This window comes from Tupaia chinensis, unplaced genomic scaffold (genome assembly GCF_000334495.1).
Source record: "Tupaia chinensis unplaced genomic scaffold, TupChi_1.0 Scaffold000042_1, whole genome shotgun sequence".
NCBI classification, from domain to species: domain Eukaryota; kingdom Metazoa; phylum Chordata; class Mammalia; order Scandentia; family Tupaiidae; genus Tupaia; species Tupaia belangeri.
Genome location: NW_006159497.1, coordinates 1,280,760 through 1,298,836, shown reverse-complemented (window position 1 = coordinate 1,298,836; position 18,077 = coordinate 1,280,760). Strand labels below are relative to the sequence as shown.

General features: G+C 44.1%; 1 protein-coding gene and 1 long non-coding RNA gene across 2 annotated transcripts in view; one reads left to right on the top strand and one right to left on the bottom strand.

The window, feature by feature from the left end:
* RBFOX1 (RNA binding fox-1 homolog 1) overlaps positions 1-18,077 on the top strand; it is a 1,649,671-nt gene that overhangs the window by 1,436,875 nt on the left and 194,719 nt on the right. Inside the window, exon 5 of the mRNA XM_027773019.1 lies at positions 3,307-3,549. Within this exon, the coding sequence (XP_027628820.1) occupies positions 3,307-3,549 (243 nt within the window). The remainder of the gene's footprint in view (positions 1-3,306; positions 3,550-18,077) is intronic.
* LOC102495639 (uncharacterized) lies at positions 5,782-12,680 on the bottom strand. The gene is made up of 3 exons (XR_333310.1): positions 12,445-12,680; positions 11,536-11,642; positions 5,782-5,868 (listed from the first exon to the last, which is right to left on the bottom strand). It is a non-coding gene; the product is annotated as an uncharacterized LOC102495639 (long non-coding RNA).

Sequence of the window (18,077 nt, the reverse complement as noted above, 5' to 3'; positions counted from 1 at the left end):
TGTCTCCTTCTGCAGCTTTGTTGAGCTCAGAGCTCATTTTTAAAGCACATTTGTGCAAGAAATATTTTGCTTTGCAAACATGTGTCCTGGAGATAGGACCAGAAATGTGGTGCAGTCCTACCCTTGTGGGTGGACTGACAGCCAGTAGCAGGGCTTGGAGTTAGAGAAGATAGGGCTGCAGTTGCAGGAGAGCTTAGAGGATAGGCCACTGATCTGTTTTAGTGTTAAGGAAGGTTTGCTGGAGGAGGGGGCTCTTTATCTGGAACCAGAAAAAGAAGCAGGGGCCAGCCAGACAAAAGACTGGCCCCCTTCCTGTCTGGGAGTGACTAGGCAGCCTTGGTGGTGTTGCGAGAGAGGAGGGACCTCCTCTTGTCCTTTAAGCTTCATGGCAAGGGACTCTTTCTTCCAGTACAGAGTGAGGCCAGATCTTGCAGGAAGCCCTTGGTATTGTGCAGGAGCTTGTGGGACTACGTCACTCCTCTGAGACTGTTCTGCAGTGGTTCAAGGCCACATGGTCACGTGTTCCTAGTAGAAGTGTTTTCTGCTGAGGTTGAGGAGGCAAGCTTCGTCTGTATACCAGCTGACTCTGCCTTCCTTCCAGTATCATGTCGTGTGCCCCATGAGCCCATACCTGGAGTTTTCATAAGCCTATTTTTCAGTTTAGAACTGGGCAGGTAGAAAGTTGGGGTGGCTAGAGCAGACCTGGTCAGACTCCAACTCTGGTGCCATGAATCTGGTGGGGAGCAGAGAGAACCATGGTCCTGGAATTTCAATACATAGGCTATGTTTAGTGAACAGCCCAGAAGTTAAAAAAAATATATCTGATGCTAACTGAATTATAAAACAGAAGATTTTCTTTACTAGGTGAGACCCTTCAATTATAACAAAAAGGTTGTAGCTTTTAAACAAAATAAAGCAAAGGGCACAGTTTCAGTAATGCAAGATGAGTAAGTTCTGGAGATCTAACATACAGCATGAGGATGGGAGCCAAAAGTGCTATATAGTGGACTTAAAGGATGCTAAGATGTAGCTGTGAAATGAAATATCACCCCACACGTGCACATACACACACTAACACACACGTGTGCATGAATGGCAACTACTCAGTAGTGACAGATGTGTTAATTAGTGAGCTACGGTGATCACTTCAGTGCACACATGTAGCAAAACATCAGGCTGTATACCTTAAATACACAGTTTTATATAAATGGTGTATCAATAAAGCTGTTATGGAAAAGTAAGACATTTTCTGACTCCTGTAACTAAGACAAACAGGGGTGTTATCAATGCAGGTAAAGCTGGACCCAGGACTTTAACTCACATCGCCTGGACCCAGTCGATCTCCCTTGTTTGCTCAGTTTCTGGGCTCTCTTATGCTCTGGCCTGGCTACACCTGTAGGCACTCCCTTCCAGTGTCAGTTCTTGGCACTCTGGACTGACGCTGTTTCCACGTTGCTCATCACTGTGGAAAGACAACATCCTCACAAATACCACAGCTAGATCCCAAGGAACTAAGACTTACAGCCTGATTAGGACTTTGCTCACTAACCGGCTCAGTCCAAAGATGGGCAGGAACCAGGACTACGGTGGGCAAACCTGACTGGCTAGACTAGGGTCACCTGACCATAATGAGTCTGGGTCAACCACGTCTGCACCTTGCAGGCTGAGAGTGGAGTGCCGTGCAAGGGCAAACTCAGGCATGGTCCTTCCACAGGACTGAAGACTGAGCAGCAGTGACACTCAGCCTCCTCTGGTTTCCCAGGAATGGACAGAGTTATTTGCTCATGTATGAAGATCCAGCCCAGGCACAGGCTGGCCCTCCATAGCCCCAGATGCTGTAAAAAATGTAAGATAGGAAGAAAGGCTTGGGTGCTTTTTCTTCCAATAGCCTAGGCATTTGGAAAAGAATATTCTGGAGGAAGGAGCCTGATGGGAATGTTTTCACTTGTGAAATGCTTCAAACTTATCCTAAGCTTAGTTCTCTCTACAGTGTCATCTTTAACATGCTAATTAAGGTCTGCTCTAAACAAATGCGCAGCTCTGTGTGCTGCTCTGAGAACAAACTTATCTCCCCTCTCCCTGTCATCTTGATTTTGGTGTGCTCAAGTGACTTCAACGGGAGACACTCTGGAATGGTGGTGGTGGGTTCTGAGGAGATGTGAGCCATCTGACATTTCTCCATCCTAGTATCATCGTACCAGGGCAAAAGTCACGTCTAACCAGCCATGGGCAATGGGAAAGGCAGATACTGGATGTGCTTAATTGCTAAGCTGTGCCGCTCCCTTTCTGATTTGCAATCTCATCTCCTGGGACCACGGAAAATTTGGACTTCTGGGTTACAGTTTCTTATGTCTTCCTGCTCTCTCTCTCTCTCTCTCTCTCTCTCTGTGTGTGTGTGTGTGTGTGTGTGTGTGTGTGTGTGTGTGGTGATGGTGGTACAGTTATGAGGGTGGAGGTGGAGAGGGAGAGCTGTTTCCTGAAATGGAAGCATTTGAATTCAGGTTTTTGTTTTTTTTGGGATTTTAAAAACTCTTTTGACTTGACTGTAATTATCATACTGCATGTTTTGCCTAAAACTGAAAGGAGAATTGTTATATAATATCCTGCTTATAAAAAAATAAAATAAAATAAAGCAGAGGTTGGAAGGGGGCATTGACTAATGAGGCTAAGAGTTAAGTCTAACATTTTGCAGAAATGCTTAAAATGCAGACATCACAGAGGGCCATCTTGGTCCAAATCAGGCCCTGGATGTTCATTATGTTGGCACTGGGAACATCACACACACACGCTCCACACTCCCTCTTGTGCACATACTCATGCTGGGACCGTAGAAGCAGCCCCCACTCCCTCATGTGAGCCAAGCCACATGACACGTGGGTTAGTGCTCAGGAACACACACTTCAATTTAATCTCTCCCGGCACTTCAAGCATCACACCAAGGCTCCCAGAGCAGAACTACATGCTCATGACTTCCAAAATGGAAACGGAACAGGGAGAAGCTGCCAGAAAAGGCGGCCCTGACCAAGGGGCCCCCATGCCCTCGCGCAGTGTTTGAACGTCAGGCTGGATGACCTGCGCCGGGACCTCATCCTCTGAGCCTGATTGGTGCATCTATAAAATGGGGGTTCAGGACGGTTTCCGTGTCCTTTCAGGGTCTGGTGACGACTTGAGACTGGTCCAGCTCAGGCCGGTGGCAGCGCCCTGGCACCTAGGAAGTCCCTGGGAACTGAAATTGGGGCCTGGGAAGGTTGTGCTGGGTGCCCGCTCATGGTTCGCTCTCCCTCTCTCCACCCTCTGATGTTCCAGGGTAATCAGGACGCAGCCGCTGCCCCTGACACAATGGCTCAGCCTTACGCTTCGGCCCAGTTTGCTCCCCCTCAGAACGGCATCCCCGCGGAATACACGGCCCCTCATCCCCACCCCGCACCAGAGTACACGGGCCAGACCACCGTCCCCGAGCACACGTTAAACCTGTACCCTTCCGCCCAGTCGCACTCGGAGCAGAGCGCCGCGGACACCAGCGCGCAGACCGTCTCCGGCACCGCCACAGTAAGTGGGCGCTTCGCGCTGGGAGTGGGGTGGGGTGGGCGCTCTGGGGCGCTCTCCACGGGGCGATGCCGCGCAGCCCGGGAGGTGGGCAGGGGCAGCTAGTGCTCTGGGGACTCTCTTCTAAGCCCTACAAAGACGTCCTCTCTCCATCAGCTTCCCACGTTGGTCTGATCTTTGTGCTCGCTTCCTTACACTGTGGAAATCGACACATTTTTATTAGCCACATTTTCAGTGGGTCTTTGAAAAGTGGATGGAAAATGTATATTGTGAAAAAAAAAGCTATGCATGGATTTCAAAATTTCTTGCACCAAAATAACCGAACTTTGATTTTAATTTTTCATGAACTTTTTGAAGTACCTGCGGATTTGTAAAGGGAAGCTTCTGTATTTTGTTCGTTTTCCAAAACATCAAACCAATGGAATCTTTTTTTAAAAATGATCTCACAGGGATATAATTTACATATCATAAAATTCACCTGTTTGAGGTGTACGATTCACTCGTTTTTGGTATACCTTAAGACATTGTGCACCATCGTCAAAATCTAATTCTGGAGCTTTCCATCACCCTGAAAATAACTCCTGTGCCCATTTGCAGCAACTCCCACTTCCACTCCAGGCATCTTGAATTTGGTCACTTTAACTTAGCCGAGGGCAGTTGAGACCCATCCTGGTGGTAGAAGTCACTAGTTTCTTCCTTTCTCTCACTGGGTCATAGGGCAGCGAGAGGGCTGGGCTACAAAGGAGCAGTGTGAAAGAATGCCCGTGGGCCAGGGGACTGTTCTACACCTTAGGGTGAATTTTATTTTTATATAAAAAGAAATGGATTGAATGGCTTAGCAATCAATAAGCAAGCAAATAAAAGAAACATTCACTCACTACCATAAATGGATACTAGTGTTACTGGCCATTAGTTAAAGATAATCGTAAAGAAAATAATTATAGAATTAGAAAATGTTCATTTGTGAGTCACCTAAAATATTCACATATTCCATGTGACCTATTCAGATCCCATTTGGGAGACCTTTTTCTGCTGAATTCTTTAGACGCGTGGACACACCAAGCCTCTTGTCTAAGATTTTATGGAGATGCAAGGAGATCCTCTCTCTTCCTCTGCCCTCAGGTCTGTGGAAAGCCAGCGTTTGTTAAGTCTGAGGCATGATACTTTTCCTGTAGGAAAAGCAGCCACTGGCTAACTGTTACTTTGGCACCTTGTTGATTGGGAGGTTATTTAGAGATTGTGTGTGTACACAATTAGTTTTATTGTAACAAAGAAACTTGTACATTTTTAACATTAGAAACTGAGCATCTTTCCTTTCCTGTGAAACAAAAAGAAAATTTTAAATAAGCAGGAACAAAATTACAAGAGAGAACGTCAATTCCAAATACAGGTTCTGCGGATTCTCCCATTGAATGGCAGGGCTCAAGTCATCATTAGGAGTGAATTTTATTTTTAAAAGTGTCATCTTAAACTGCAAGGATGTCCAGTAAACATCACAATTAAACATGCCAAAGGAGAAGCCATGTTGTCAAAATGCCCACTTAACCCACCCAAACATCTCAAACCCACCTTCAGCCGACCTTCTAAAAACCGCATTTTTCAAAGTTATTTTCCCCTTGTTTTAAGCAAGAGGAAGTAGACAGATGCATGTTGGTAAATGCTAACTGTCCATATTAACATAGAGACACAGTGTAATTTCTGAGCCCAATATACAGAGAAAGGAGGAAAAAGCTAGAATTCTTGCACTACTACACAGGGGCCCAGCACTGCCAGCTTCCAGCAGAGCGAAGGGAGCAGCTTTTTCTTTTTTCCCACAGAGCACGGTGGTATTGATTACAAACAATTTTTGTTGAGACAGGAAGGGATAAAAATGAATTTGGAACAGAAAAAGGTAGAGATTCTTTCCCCATTGTCTTCTGCTCAAGGGTTTCCCCCTCAAATAAGTTGAGAACCATGGTGTAGAGGAAAGAGACCTCAAGAGCAGAATGACTGAACACAGGATATAAAAAAGAAAAAAGAAAAAAGTAGTACAACTTGCTCCTGGGGATTGGAGAAAAAAAAAATTTTAAAAAAAGAGGATTGGAATCCATCAGGGTTTGTCAGTCATCTCCTTTATCCTCCTCTCCTTCCTCCCCTTCATCATCATCATCTTCATCTTCTTCACCTTCATTCTCATTCCCTTCCTCATCAATATCTTCCGAATCCCTCTTCTTCTTCATCATCATCATCCCCCTTTCCTTCCCCCTCTTCTTCATCCGTATCGGGAACCAACCAGTATTGTAATGGATTTGGCCAGATGTCATCTTTGATGTCCTCCTGAAACTTTTTAGAGATTTTTGAAAAGTAGTGTACATTCTGAAATTTCCCATTGCTTCCTCCCCCTTTTTATGTATTGTGGCAAAATATATATAATATAGAATTTGCTGTTGGAACCATTTTCACATGCTCAGTTCAGTGACATTTAGCAGGGATAGCCTAGTGCCATCACCACCATTATCCACTGGGTTGTTGGAAAAGTCCTGATGCATTTTTACATAGAAAAAATATGTCTTAGCTTTTATGACAACCTAGTAGTTCCAGAATGTTTTCATCAACCCAAAAGGAGTCTCACAGCCATGAAGTAGGTGCTCCCCATTCTCCCTGCCTCCTGCCCTAGCAACCACCGGTCTGTTTTCTGTCTGTATGGGCTTGCCTTTACTGGATATTTCATAAAAAATGGAACCCTACAATGCGTGGTCTTCCGTGCCTGACTTCTTCTACAGCAGGATGTTGTCAGGGTTCCTGCACTCCATTGCGGGGATAGACCCCATGGTGCTGACTCATCTGCGGTGGGGATCGCGGTTGTCTCCACCTTGTGGCTGCTGTGAACAGGGCTGCTATTGCCTTGTTGAAAGTGGCTTCTGTACCTTAGGGATGGCTCATGAAGTAAATTTGCTGGTTTAGCAGGTGATGGTGGTGGTTGGGTTTACTACAGGTCATGTTGATGGAGTTGTTGTCTATTGATGGTTGGTCATTTAGTGGTAACCAATGGTAGTAGGTCCTGAGCAATTGTTTCCAGACAGAAATAACAATCTAACTCAACATTATTTATGAAGGTAACTACTGTGAAAAATGTATTCACGTGTATTTATTGTCTACTGGGGCCAGGACACATTCTCGGTGATGAGTCTGAAGCGAACAGGCATGGCCTTTCCCCCTTGTAACCTAGTGCAGGAGGCAGAAGGGAGCACATGACCGACATCTCTGTAACTGAACAGCTCCATGACCACAAATTGTGGTGCTTGCTCTAAGGAAAAGGTGGACACTACAGGAAGATATAAGGAACAGGGGTGTTATCAGCCAATAAGTTCTGTGATGTGAAAACATTTCCTCAAGGAGATTACATGTAAGGTGAGAAGACAAAGCTTCCCAGGCAAAGGCAATGCCAAGGTCAGAGGTCCTGAGGCAGAGAAGAGCTTGACTCATTCTAACAACTAGAAAGAGGCCAGTATATTTGGGGCATGGTAGAGGGAGTTTGAAGGTGCAGAGGCAAAAGAGGCAGTGGGGACAATCAGCAAGGATCATCGATAAGGAATTGGAATTCCACTTTAGGAGCATTGGGAATCCATGGCAAACAATTTAAGCCATGAGAATGACAAAGTTAGCTTTAAAAAGAGCTGGTTGACAATGACTGCCTTAAAAGAAATCTTAATCCAGTTGGCATTAAGATGCCCAACATCTTTGGCCTGTAAAAAGAACACTTTCAAGATCAACACGATTAAATTTAAATAGCATGTTGGTGTCCACAGCGCCCCAGGCATTACAGAGAGTTAAAATGATGAGAAGATAAGTTCTTCTCTCTTGGAGAGCTTTTGGTCCACAGGAGAATATCTGTTCTATTAATTATAATAATGTGCCAAATTCCAGAGCATGCAATTATGAAACATCAACATATTGTGAAGATGGTACAAAACATTTTCTATGGGATCTACCTCAGGGTTGTGGCTTGGAGGGTATACACTGCCGTCTTCTGGTTACCAGAAACAGAAAACTCTGTTGGACTTGCGTCAGCTTATATGACGAAAGTCCAGCAAGAGAGTCTAACTTGGTTCCTGGCACACATTCAGCAGATTCCAGGAGCATCCATCTCTCACTTTGCTGCCCCGTGCTCAGTTGCACTCCCTGACTCTGTCCCTGCAGGTGTAGGCTCTTGTCATTGTGACCAACAACACAGTGCAAGACTCCTGAACTAGTGCCACGTGGACACTGGGAATCACTGTCTGCCTGGCTTGTGTGGTATTATATTTGTTCAGTGCCTAAGGCTGAGATTATATGCCTCAGCCCTGGAGCCACTAAGGAGTTCCATACATAATAGGTAGAATAAGGAGATTATTTCACCAGAGCCCATAACGAGGTACCTTCAGAACAAACTGTAAAGGTGCGGAGTAGATAGAAGCTGGCCAGTGTGACAAGTAGTATGGGAAAAGATTCGTGTGAACAGGCTCAAATTGATCAGGTTTTCAGTGTGAGGGGTGAATTGTAGGGGATGAAGAGAAGAACAGGACAGAACACTGGGGAGCTCATAGGGCTGGGGTTTGAAACACAAATGGGGTTTTCAGAATAGGGTTGAACCAGATAAGTGTGGGGCCAAGGAAGTCTGGGAATCTGTCACTATTTCAGGCAAAAATGTCTGAAAGACATTATTGAAGCTGGCAGCTTGGGTATCCCTGAAGAGCTTGGAGAAAGCAGTTTTGCTGGAATGATGGGAAGAGATGCCAGTGGGGCAAGTGTTGAGGCAAGGTGAGGTACCAAATAGAGTGTTCACAGCCTGTCATCAACCTTGCAGTGACAAGGGAAAGGATAACAGCTGAGGGGCAAAAGGTCGGAGGGAGCAGTTTGCAGGAGAGTTGATTTAGGGTCACTAATTTATGCCAGGGAACAGAAAGGACAGGAAATAGATTAAAAAAAAAAGTCCCAAGAAAGAAGGTGACAGAATGTTTTAGTAGAATTAAGGAAGAATCAGATCACAGATGTGTAGATAGAGTAAGTTTAAGAAAGAAGAAACAATTTTTTTCAGCTCTACTTATGTTTAATTGACATAAAATTTATACACTTACACACTGCATGTTTAAGTATACAGCTTTTTAATGCCAGAGTGTACATGCATGTGAGGGAGAGAGGAGAGAGGCAGAGAGAGGAAGGACTGCCCAGTAGGGCCTGGCCATGTTGTAATCCTTTTCTCTCTAATTCTCCATCCTGTCAGAATCCTGACTTATGCACGTATGACTGGCATGTTACTGCAGGGACCAGGAATCAAACCCCCATTGGTCATGTGGGTTCTGTTTCTTCTGCACAGAGTTTAATCCCTGCACTACAAGGCTGGCTGTAAGAGTACAATTTGATAAGTTCTCACAAACGTGCATACACGCGGAACCATGGCCACTATCAGGATAACGAACGTCCCCAATGTTTTCTCTTGCTTTTAAATAATCCTTTTTTCACCATCCTGTGTCTTAATATAGGTGACCATCTCGTCTACTGTAGCTTGGTTTGCAGTTTCTAGAATTTCACAGTAATGAAGTAAAAAAATATGTGCTCTTTCACTTAGCATGATTAATTACTTTTAGATGGATCCACAGCGCTGCATGCGTCAGGAGCTCACTCCTTTTCACTGCCAAGTATTACTCCACTGCACAGAAATGCCACAGCTGTTTTCTCCATTTAGCTGGGGACAGGTATTTGGGTCATTTTTCATTTTTAGTTGGTTACTAAAAATAAAGCCGCTATGATTTTTTTTTTTGAGAGGTTTTGGCTATAGGGTGTGTGCACTCGCCAGAGAGACAGAGAGAAACAGAGAGAAAGAAAGCGAGAAATCACCCCCCAGGGGGGATGGCCACACCGTGATCCCTTCTCCTCCATTCTCCTCTTGGTATCCTGGGCACACACGCGCACATGCCTGACGTGAGTTTAAGCCACCGGGTCCAGGACTCAATCTGCAGTCAATTACATGGGAGTCCAGCGACATAGCCATTACGCTAACTGCTGGTCCCTAAGCCGCTATGAAATTTTGAAAGCACCTTAATTTTAAATCAGAGCAGAAAGAAGAGTAAGTGTGTGAGGATGCAGAAATTATTTTCAGTTTGTTTATTTACTAGATATGAGAGAGAAAAAGAGAAGACACACACACACACACACACACATGCAAGCACCTCTTACTCTGTGATCCTTGGTCCTTCCCCCAGGCTTTCCCAGTTAGGCAGAATCAGACCTGGCATGTACATGTGAACTCAGGAACAAACCCTGGTATTCCACATGGCTTCCAGCATTGCAGAATGTTGTGCTGCCATACCCCCATAGTTGGGTCAAGGATGCAGAGAAGTTTTGAAGTCAAGAGATAATGTGGAACCAGCAGTTAACGTAATGGCTGTGTCACTGGACTCCCACATAGTCGACCGCAGTTCGAGTCCCGAACCCGGTGGCTTAAACTCACGCCGGGCTCGTGTGTGTGCGTGCCCAAGATCCCAAGAGGAGAATGGAGGAGAACGGATTGCGACGTGGCCATCCCCCCTGGGGGGGTGATTTCCTGCTTTCTGTCTCTCTGTCTCTCTCTGTCTGTCTGGCGAGCGCACACACCCTATAGCAAAAAAAACCTCTCAAAAAAAAAAAAGAGAGATAATGTGAGGAGTTCCTCCTGTATGGTCTTCATTTCTCATTCATTGGCTGAGAGTGAGAAAAAATATTTTGAGACAAAAGAAGGATTCCTGAACTTGTACCAACACATCAGAAAACTTCCCAGATGCTTTCTAAAGTATTTGTATGGCAGTGGTGTCTGAATTGAGGGAATGTGAAGGTGAGGTATGGTTGACTAGCTGGTTATTTTGTCTTCTCCAGCAGTGACTGAGGGTGTACACTGCTCCAGGAAGTTAGGATGAGCATGATAGACTGGCACAGGTGGGTGTCCCAGCTTCCCCTGAGGAAATCTGAGGCTTCTATTCTAAATTGACGTGCAGCTCTTGGGTTCTTAATTGATGTCAGGAGCAAGCAGGAATCATCAGAGGTGCCATGGTATTTTCTGCTGCAAATAATTGCATACGTTAACCAAGAGTCTTCACAAAGTTCATGGAAAATATGCATTATGAAAAAAGTATAAATGGATTTCAAATTATTTTTGCAACAAAACAAACTCATACTTTAATTCCATTTTTTTTCCCGTGCACTTTTTGAAGTAGTCTTGAGCTTTCTTTGGCTAAAAGGGAAGATGCTTCTGCTATACGTGGCCTGTTTTTGAGCTGTCCTTTTCTGATCTGAACCAGCAGGTCATGATCTATGACAGGCTTGCTTCGAATCGTCTGCCCCTCCACAGACATCTACTGTGTGCACCTCCTCCTCACTCCAGGTTTCGCATTTCCTGTGGGAGGAGTTTAACCTCCACTTGGGTCAGTGTCATGGTTCCCCCCATCTTGAGTGCACGGCTCAGTGTTAGCACAAAAGCTACTGTTGGGGACCTGCTGCAGTAGAGGGTGCTAGGCACTGCCATTGGGTGGCCATGGGCACATGGGACGGCCAGATTCCATTCCTGGCCCACCCTGAAAATTGGGCATGGTGGTGTACGCTTGTGGTCTCAGCTGCTCAGGAGGCTTAGGCAAGAGGATTGAAACACAGTGAGACACTGTCTAAAACAACACACACACGGTGGCAGTGGCACTGCTGGGAGAACGCCTGGTTCTTCCCTGTGAGATAGCATTGTACCTGGAATAGCACCTACTGTCCCCTGGCGTGTGTAAATATCTATGATCCTTAATGTCATCCGAGGAGCCTTGTAGAGGCCATTACTTCTTTGACAAACTAAGTGATTTGAGGTAGGAGAAAATGTCCGTCCATCTGTTGGGCTCCAAGAACGTCTAATATATGCACATGATTTCACACAAAGTGCAGAGTCTGTAAAGGGAAGCAGGATGCTCCCAGAGTTCCCCAGCAGAGCTGTGCGAAATACAGACAGAAAAGACTTACCAGGTCATCCTTTCAGCTCCCCAAGGGCCGAGACGAGTCCCTGCAGGACATTTTTCTGCTGAATTTCTATTTAATGTAGGCCTCCAAACACATCATGGATCACTATGCTGACAGAGCCCATACAGTATTATATTAGATACTGCTCCTGACAAGGTATTTTACTCTTGACATATTATAATTAGAGATTTGCAAGTGGTGAATTCTCCATGTATCTCCAATAGCAACTTAACTTCTATTTTTAACACCTCTGCAGTCTGTTTAAAAGTCTTCCACCATGTTTCTACTAGCTGAGCCCCAACTGGAGAAAGAACATGGGTGCCAGAGCCTGGTCCCTGTGCTCCAGCCTCCACTGGCAGGGAGAAGAGCTGTTCAGGGAGTCACATTCTTCTTTATCCTCAACTGCTTCTTCCTACAGCTTAGCTCTGTCTCCATAATTCATGAATATTTTTAAAAAGATAAGATGTTGGTTGGTGAGGGCATTCTCTTCTTAACCCTTTATATACTAGCTCTGATTCAAAACCCAATTGGATAACTAAGGTATGGAGAAAACTAACTCAGCGTGCTCCTTTTTGTTCACTACTACTATCATTATTATTATTAATTATTAAAGCAATTCAAGCATGTGGTTCAAAAAGTCAAATATTAGAAAAGAGAATAAAATGAGAACTAAAATTTCCTGATACCCATGACCCCCATTCTTAGTCTCCCTGCCAGAAACCACAGTTAGCAATCCTTTATTTCTGCTTCTAGAAGTGTTTATGCAAGTGCAAACATATGTCTGCTTCTCTACGTCCTTCTTTATCCTATCATTCTCTATCTCTTGCATCTATCTCTAAGGCAGTCTTAATGTCTAACTTCTCACTATCCCCACTTTCAAGATGACAGAGCTGAAACCCATGAAGCACTCACTTTGGCACACTTTATATCTGGAAGATCAGTCCACATTTCACTTTGGATCCAACTCATTCTTTCTCAGGTTTTGTAAATTCTTACATACAGACATATCCCACTGATGGTAATTCGATTGTTTCTAGCATTTAGTCTGCACTGTTGCTATTCTAGTCAGGCCACAGTGAAGAGCTAGGTTTGACTATCACTGCCCATCTCTATGTATCTTTGTGTTGGATGGTTAAAGGCCCATGGATTTAAAATGCAGACATTGCTCAGTTGTCCTACAGAGAGCTTGTGCCAATTTGTACCCAGTGGACAATACCTAGGAAGGCCTGCTGTCCAGACCCTTGGCCAACACAGTGACTAGTCAACTCTTAGCTCATGTCCATTATGACTGTGGGTGCTTGGGTGTGGCCATGTCTCTCTTTGATAAAGAAAAAATACTGTAAGAGTTGTCCGATGCCAGAGAGAAGAAAGCATAAGGTATGCTGTCATTGAATGAAGCAGTTATGGTCCACGGTCCATTGTACACAGACTTTCAATCCTCCTCTTGTTTTATTCTCACACCAGACCTTTCAAACACTATTAGTACCTGCCATTTTATGTTCATGAAATAAAAGGTCAAAGACTCTAAAGATGTCATGAATTTGGGTGTGGGATAGTTGAGATCCTCACCCAAGTATGCCTGGGTGTACACACTCTGTCCCCCAAGTACACACTCTGTCCGCAACCTCCAGCTGTCCCTTACAAGGTCTCTTGGCCAATAGCTTAGATGACCAGTGCTTGAGGCCAGAACAAGAGGTCTAGAATTCTCCCCAGGACCAGTTTCTTCAGCTTGCTCATTAATTCAGATAAGAAGGCTAGTTAAACACATGCCCTCAAGGATAACAGGATTTGACCCTCTCTCCTACCATTTATCAGCTTAATGATGTCATGCTGGTTATTGGACATCCCTGCTCATATTATTATCTTCCTCCACTGCGGTCCTTCCCAAAACCTTCTTCCTCTCCCTTTGTAAACAACCATCAGGCAATGGTTTACAGAGCACTAGGGAGTTCCTTTCTTTTGTGGACAATTTTGCCTCATATACTTACATTAAAAATGTTGCCAAATTATTGAGAGATGGTATGTCTAAAAATAGGGTAAGTAACTATATCAAAATGGGAAATAGGAAATAAAGATCTCAAAAGTAATAACATGTAGAGGGCCAGCAGGTAGCATGTGGTTAAGGTACTAGATTCCCTCATGGCTCCATGGTTCTCCAGGCCCAACTTCAGACTCTTGCCAAGTGTGTATGTGTTCATACCCAAAATCCCAGGGGGAGAGTGAAGAAGAAGGGATTGTGGTATGACCATCCCCTGGTGGGTGATTTCTCACTTTCTCTCTCTCTGTGTCTTCAGCAAGTGTACATACCCTACAGTGAAGATCTCTCTGAAAATAATAATAAAAATATTTGTTCAGTGAGTGTCAGACTATGTTCTAGACACTTGACATGTGCAATCTTAATTAATTTTGACTCTTTTCAACAACACTGTCAAAAAAAGGTATGTATGAAGTATTATCACTCCATGTTATAGATGCAGAATTTGAGGCAAGTAACTTACGTAGGGTCACTGTGGCTAATACATTGGAATGAGAGCTCAAATCCAAGTGTGTAGACTCAAGGCCAAACTCTTAAGGACTGGAAGGCCGGAAGGCATCCCCCAGGCATGCCCATGCACACAAGCTGGACTCTTTCTGAATAGATTGCTGCTGTAGGAAAGAATGCTTTGCATGGAAACTACTCATTGCACTCTGGGGAGGAGGGTTCAGCTCTGAGCATGTGCAGTATTACAGACTTAGAATCTGCCTTTGTTTGAGACCTGTGCCTTGAGCAAACTCCAATACCATGTTTCAGTAGCCTCAAAATTGTCTTTTTAGATGACAGTGTGGCTGAGCTGTTTTGTCAACACCAGTTTTGTTTTACTAAGATTCACATTTAATTTAAGGACACAGGTACTGTCTCCTATTTCCTCATGAGTCTGTGTATTAAACTCTTTCTCCTGGACATGCTTTAAAACTTTCTCCTGGACATGCTTTAGAATAAATGGTCCAAGATTTTCAGGATTAATTAAAGGCCTTTTTTGCCCAATGCCAAGGCCATTTTACTGTTCTAAAACTCTTGTTCATCAGAGAGTATGCAAGCCAGGGACTCATGTCATGGTTGAGCCTGACTTCAAGAGAAGCAGACATAACTTTGAGCATCGAAGACCCCCATGTCTAATATCCTTAGGTAGGACTGGAGCTTTAGCCTTGAATTCTGATAGAATTGAAGGCTCCTGTGGCAAGTCAGGAAAAAACAGCACTAGACAAATGCCCTCAAGTATTCTCAAGGAAGCAGGGTAGAATCTGGGCACAGAGCTTGGAATTCTTCATGCAGTTATGAACCAGCGTGGCACCGTGTGAATGCGAGGTAACCTCTCTGAGCCTCGATTTCCTCCTGTTTGTGTGTGAGTGGGGCTTAGAGTAGTTGTGAAGCCCTAATGCGAGGCTGTGGATGGAGAGCTTAGCACAGTGATAGACACATAGTGAAGGCTACCGCATGGACCATTATAATGATGAGATCATTACATAATCCATAATGAGAAGTCTGAGTGGTCTGAGTGGTCTGAGTGGTCTCCGTGGTCTCCGTGGTCCTGGATCCTTCATATTGCATTTTTTGTTTACAGAAGAATAAACTCATCATAAGAATTGTGAAATTTTCTGTGTCAAGAGTCACACCAAGACTCAAATTATAAGATCTATTTTAAAATTAATTCTTACATTTAATTATATACAGACAAAAGGTTTTCAATCACTTGTGTCTGAATACAGCTGGGTATAAAGGGTACAAACTGTTCATTGACCTATGTCTAGGTCATGGACAAATGAGGCTAGATTTATTAGAAAAATGTACAATGAAGTTTTGTTTATAAGGCCCAAGGACATCTTGCTTTTACTAAATGAGGAAAATTCAGGTATTTTGAGGGTTGAAGTTAATGTTTCCTTGGGGAGAGTTCACTGACACTTCCACTGGAAATCTTGCAGCCATCTGAAAAGTTTCATCTTGACTTTCTCTTCATTTGGTGCTTTGTGCTTATTCATACCTCTGTTCCTTGTCACCAGTTTTACCCTCAGGATGACTAAGCAAGCCTCTATCTTCGATTCAGATGTTAGTCTTTGAGCAATTATTAACACCAGTGTCATCTCGAGGCACCAGGGTAATGATTGGATAATTTGAAGATGAAGTGGGCTGTCTATGTGCTAGACCAAGGACTGATTTCAGTATGTGAAGAACCTGACTGTGTTTTTATAGCTCGTAGCCCCATTGGGCAGTCTTGTTGCTTTTGTTTGTTTTTAAAGAAGCAGGACCAGGCAGTGATCCATTTTGTGGACAGTAATTCAGTCACTTTAGAACTTCAAAAAGGTCATGGATAGATGAAATTAAAGTACAAGTTTATTTTGGCACAAAGAAACTTTGAAATCCAAGCATAATTTTTTCACAGCCCACATTTTAAAAAACTTTTGAAGACCCCTCAAATTAGCCAACCATTAGTTCATGACCATATGCTCTTGAGGATTATAGTGAGTTCATATGAATTCAGTTGACAGTGGGTATTCAGTTGACAGAAGGCTCAGGAATGATTCAGCCAGAACCTCGGTGTGTGAGAGCTGGCGGGGACCTTGTCTAATATTCTCGTTCTACAGATTTTCAAAGATCACAAAAGTTAGGGGTTGAAAACTCAGATATTTTCAGGCAATTAACATACGTGTTTGAAAGAGATCCGTTTATAATAGACATAGGCAAAATACATGATTCGGTTCCCATCAATATAGAACGATAACATCATAGACCTGCTCCATGACCCCCTTGGTGGGGACCCTGTAGTTGTTTAGCATGGTCTGTACAGAGGAAGTGGTCCCTATTGATCCAGCCAATCACTGCCATTTGGGATTGCCAACCTGCTATTAAAATATCTCCTGATTTTTTTCCCCCTTAAGAATAAGAAGGAATTTAGATTTTATGTGTTCTTCTGTTTACTCTTGTTTCACTCATTTTAAAAAATCTTTCTGGCCTCTGGAGATACTGAATTTATCATTCCTGACTTAACCTTGAAACCCTAATTTTGTTTTTTAAGCAAGAGGTGAAATTAGGAATCTTAACCCTTCAAAGGAGACTGTGCTTGAGGTTTTTAAAAAAGGAAATTGGATTGCTTCATCATGACAGTGCAAAGATTCAGAGAACATTAAAGCTTGTAAGGACCGTCTTGTCTACCCATTGTATTTACAAATGATGCTGAGGCTCAGAGAGGGAAGATGTCCTCCCTGAGCCACACAGCGAGCGTCCCAGCAGCAACCAGAGTAGGGACACCCTCAAAGAAAATTTCCACTGCACCATGCCCGTCCCTGTGTGTTTTACTTGCTTTGACCTTCCCAACCCCACCCCCATCTGCTGGATTCTATTGCGGTTTTCACAATCTACTTATGTGGGGTTGTCTCTGCACTGAAATAGACAAGGGCCAGTGTCCCTGCCTTTGGAAGTGTGCTGGCCTGTACCACTGAGGCTCCATTTCTCTTCGATGTCCTATTTTGGTTCCTCTGTAGCAGTTTCAGCCATTAGTAGACTTTATTCTCATAGAGCCTTCCAGACTTCTGAAGAGTCTTTTTTATCTAGCATTCTCCTATGATCCTGGTGGTTGTTTCAGTGGAGCTGTGTGAATTCGGTAGTGTCCTGTGTCCCTGCCAGCTCTGGTCCCAGCCACTGCTGGCTCGGACATTCTACCCCAGGGTTTGGTCTCTAGTTTGCTTCGCTGCAGTAGGGAGCCTGCCAGACTGTCAGTCACAGCTTTCCATGTTGAGCTATAGCCAGTCACCGCACGAGCTCTGCAGGGGCTCAGAGCTATGGAAGAGGAGCCGAAGACTCCACAGGCAGGTGAGCGTGGCAGGGGAGCCAGTTTTGTGGGGATCCCCCAGAGGCTCTCATGGGCTTTCTGTTTCTGGGCTCTGGAGTGAAGGTCATTCCCATCCAGAGAATAAGCTATCCTCGTGACATCAGAAACAGGATGTACTCAGGCCTGAGGACCCAACTTTTACACAATCTCAGTGACCTCGGGACAAAAGCTACTTGGCAAAGTTTGTTCTCCACTAAACCAAGGTTCTCTGACTGCACAGTTAGGAACAGACCAGACCCTCGGAGCAAGTGTCATCTGAAGTTACGAGTTACAGGCTTGTTCTGAAAGTGAAAGGAAGTTTTACTGCAAAAGAAAATTTTGTGGCATTGCAAAGCATATGATTCAAAGAGAATAGGCTCCCTTGTTCTTTTAAAAGCAGGATATGTAAACATGCATTCTGTCTGGCAGATGAGAAAACATGAATAGAAACTTCTTAGGCTGAATGTGAGGGAAAAAATTGAAAAGGAAACAGCTATCATTTATTGATAATGAATGGAGAACAATGAGTAGCGTTCAGGGAGCTCATGCTAGAGGTTTGGTGCAGTAGAACTCCAAGAAATATATGCTCTGGCTGAATATTTACATCCACAGTGTGAAGGTACCATAGCTACCCTGGTTACACAGGTGAGAAAACCAGAGCTTGGAGAGATCAAGGTGTTGCCCAAGGTCACAATGCCGCTA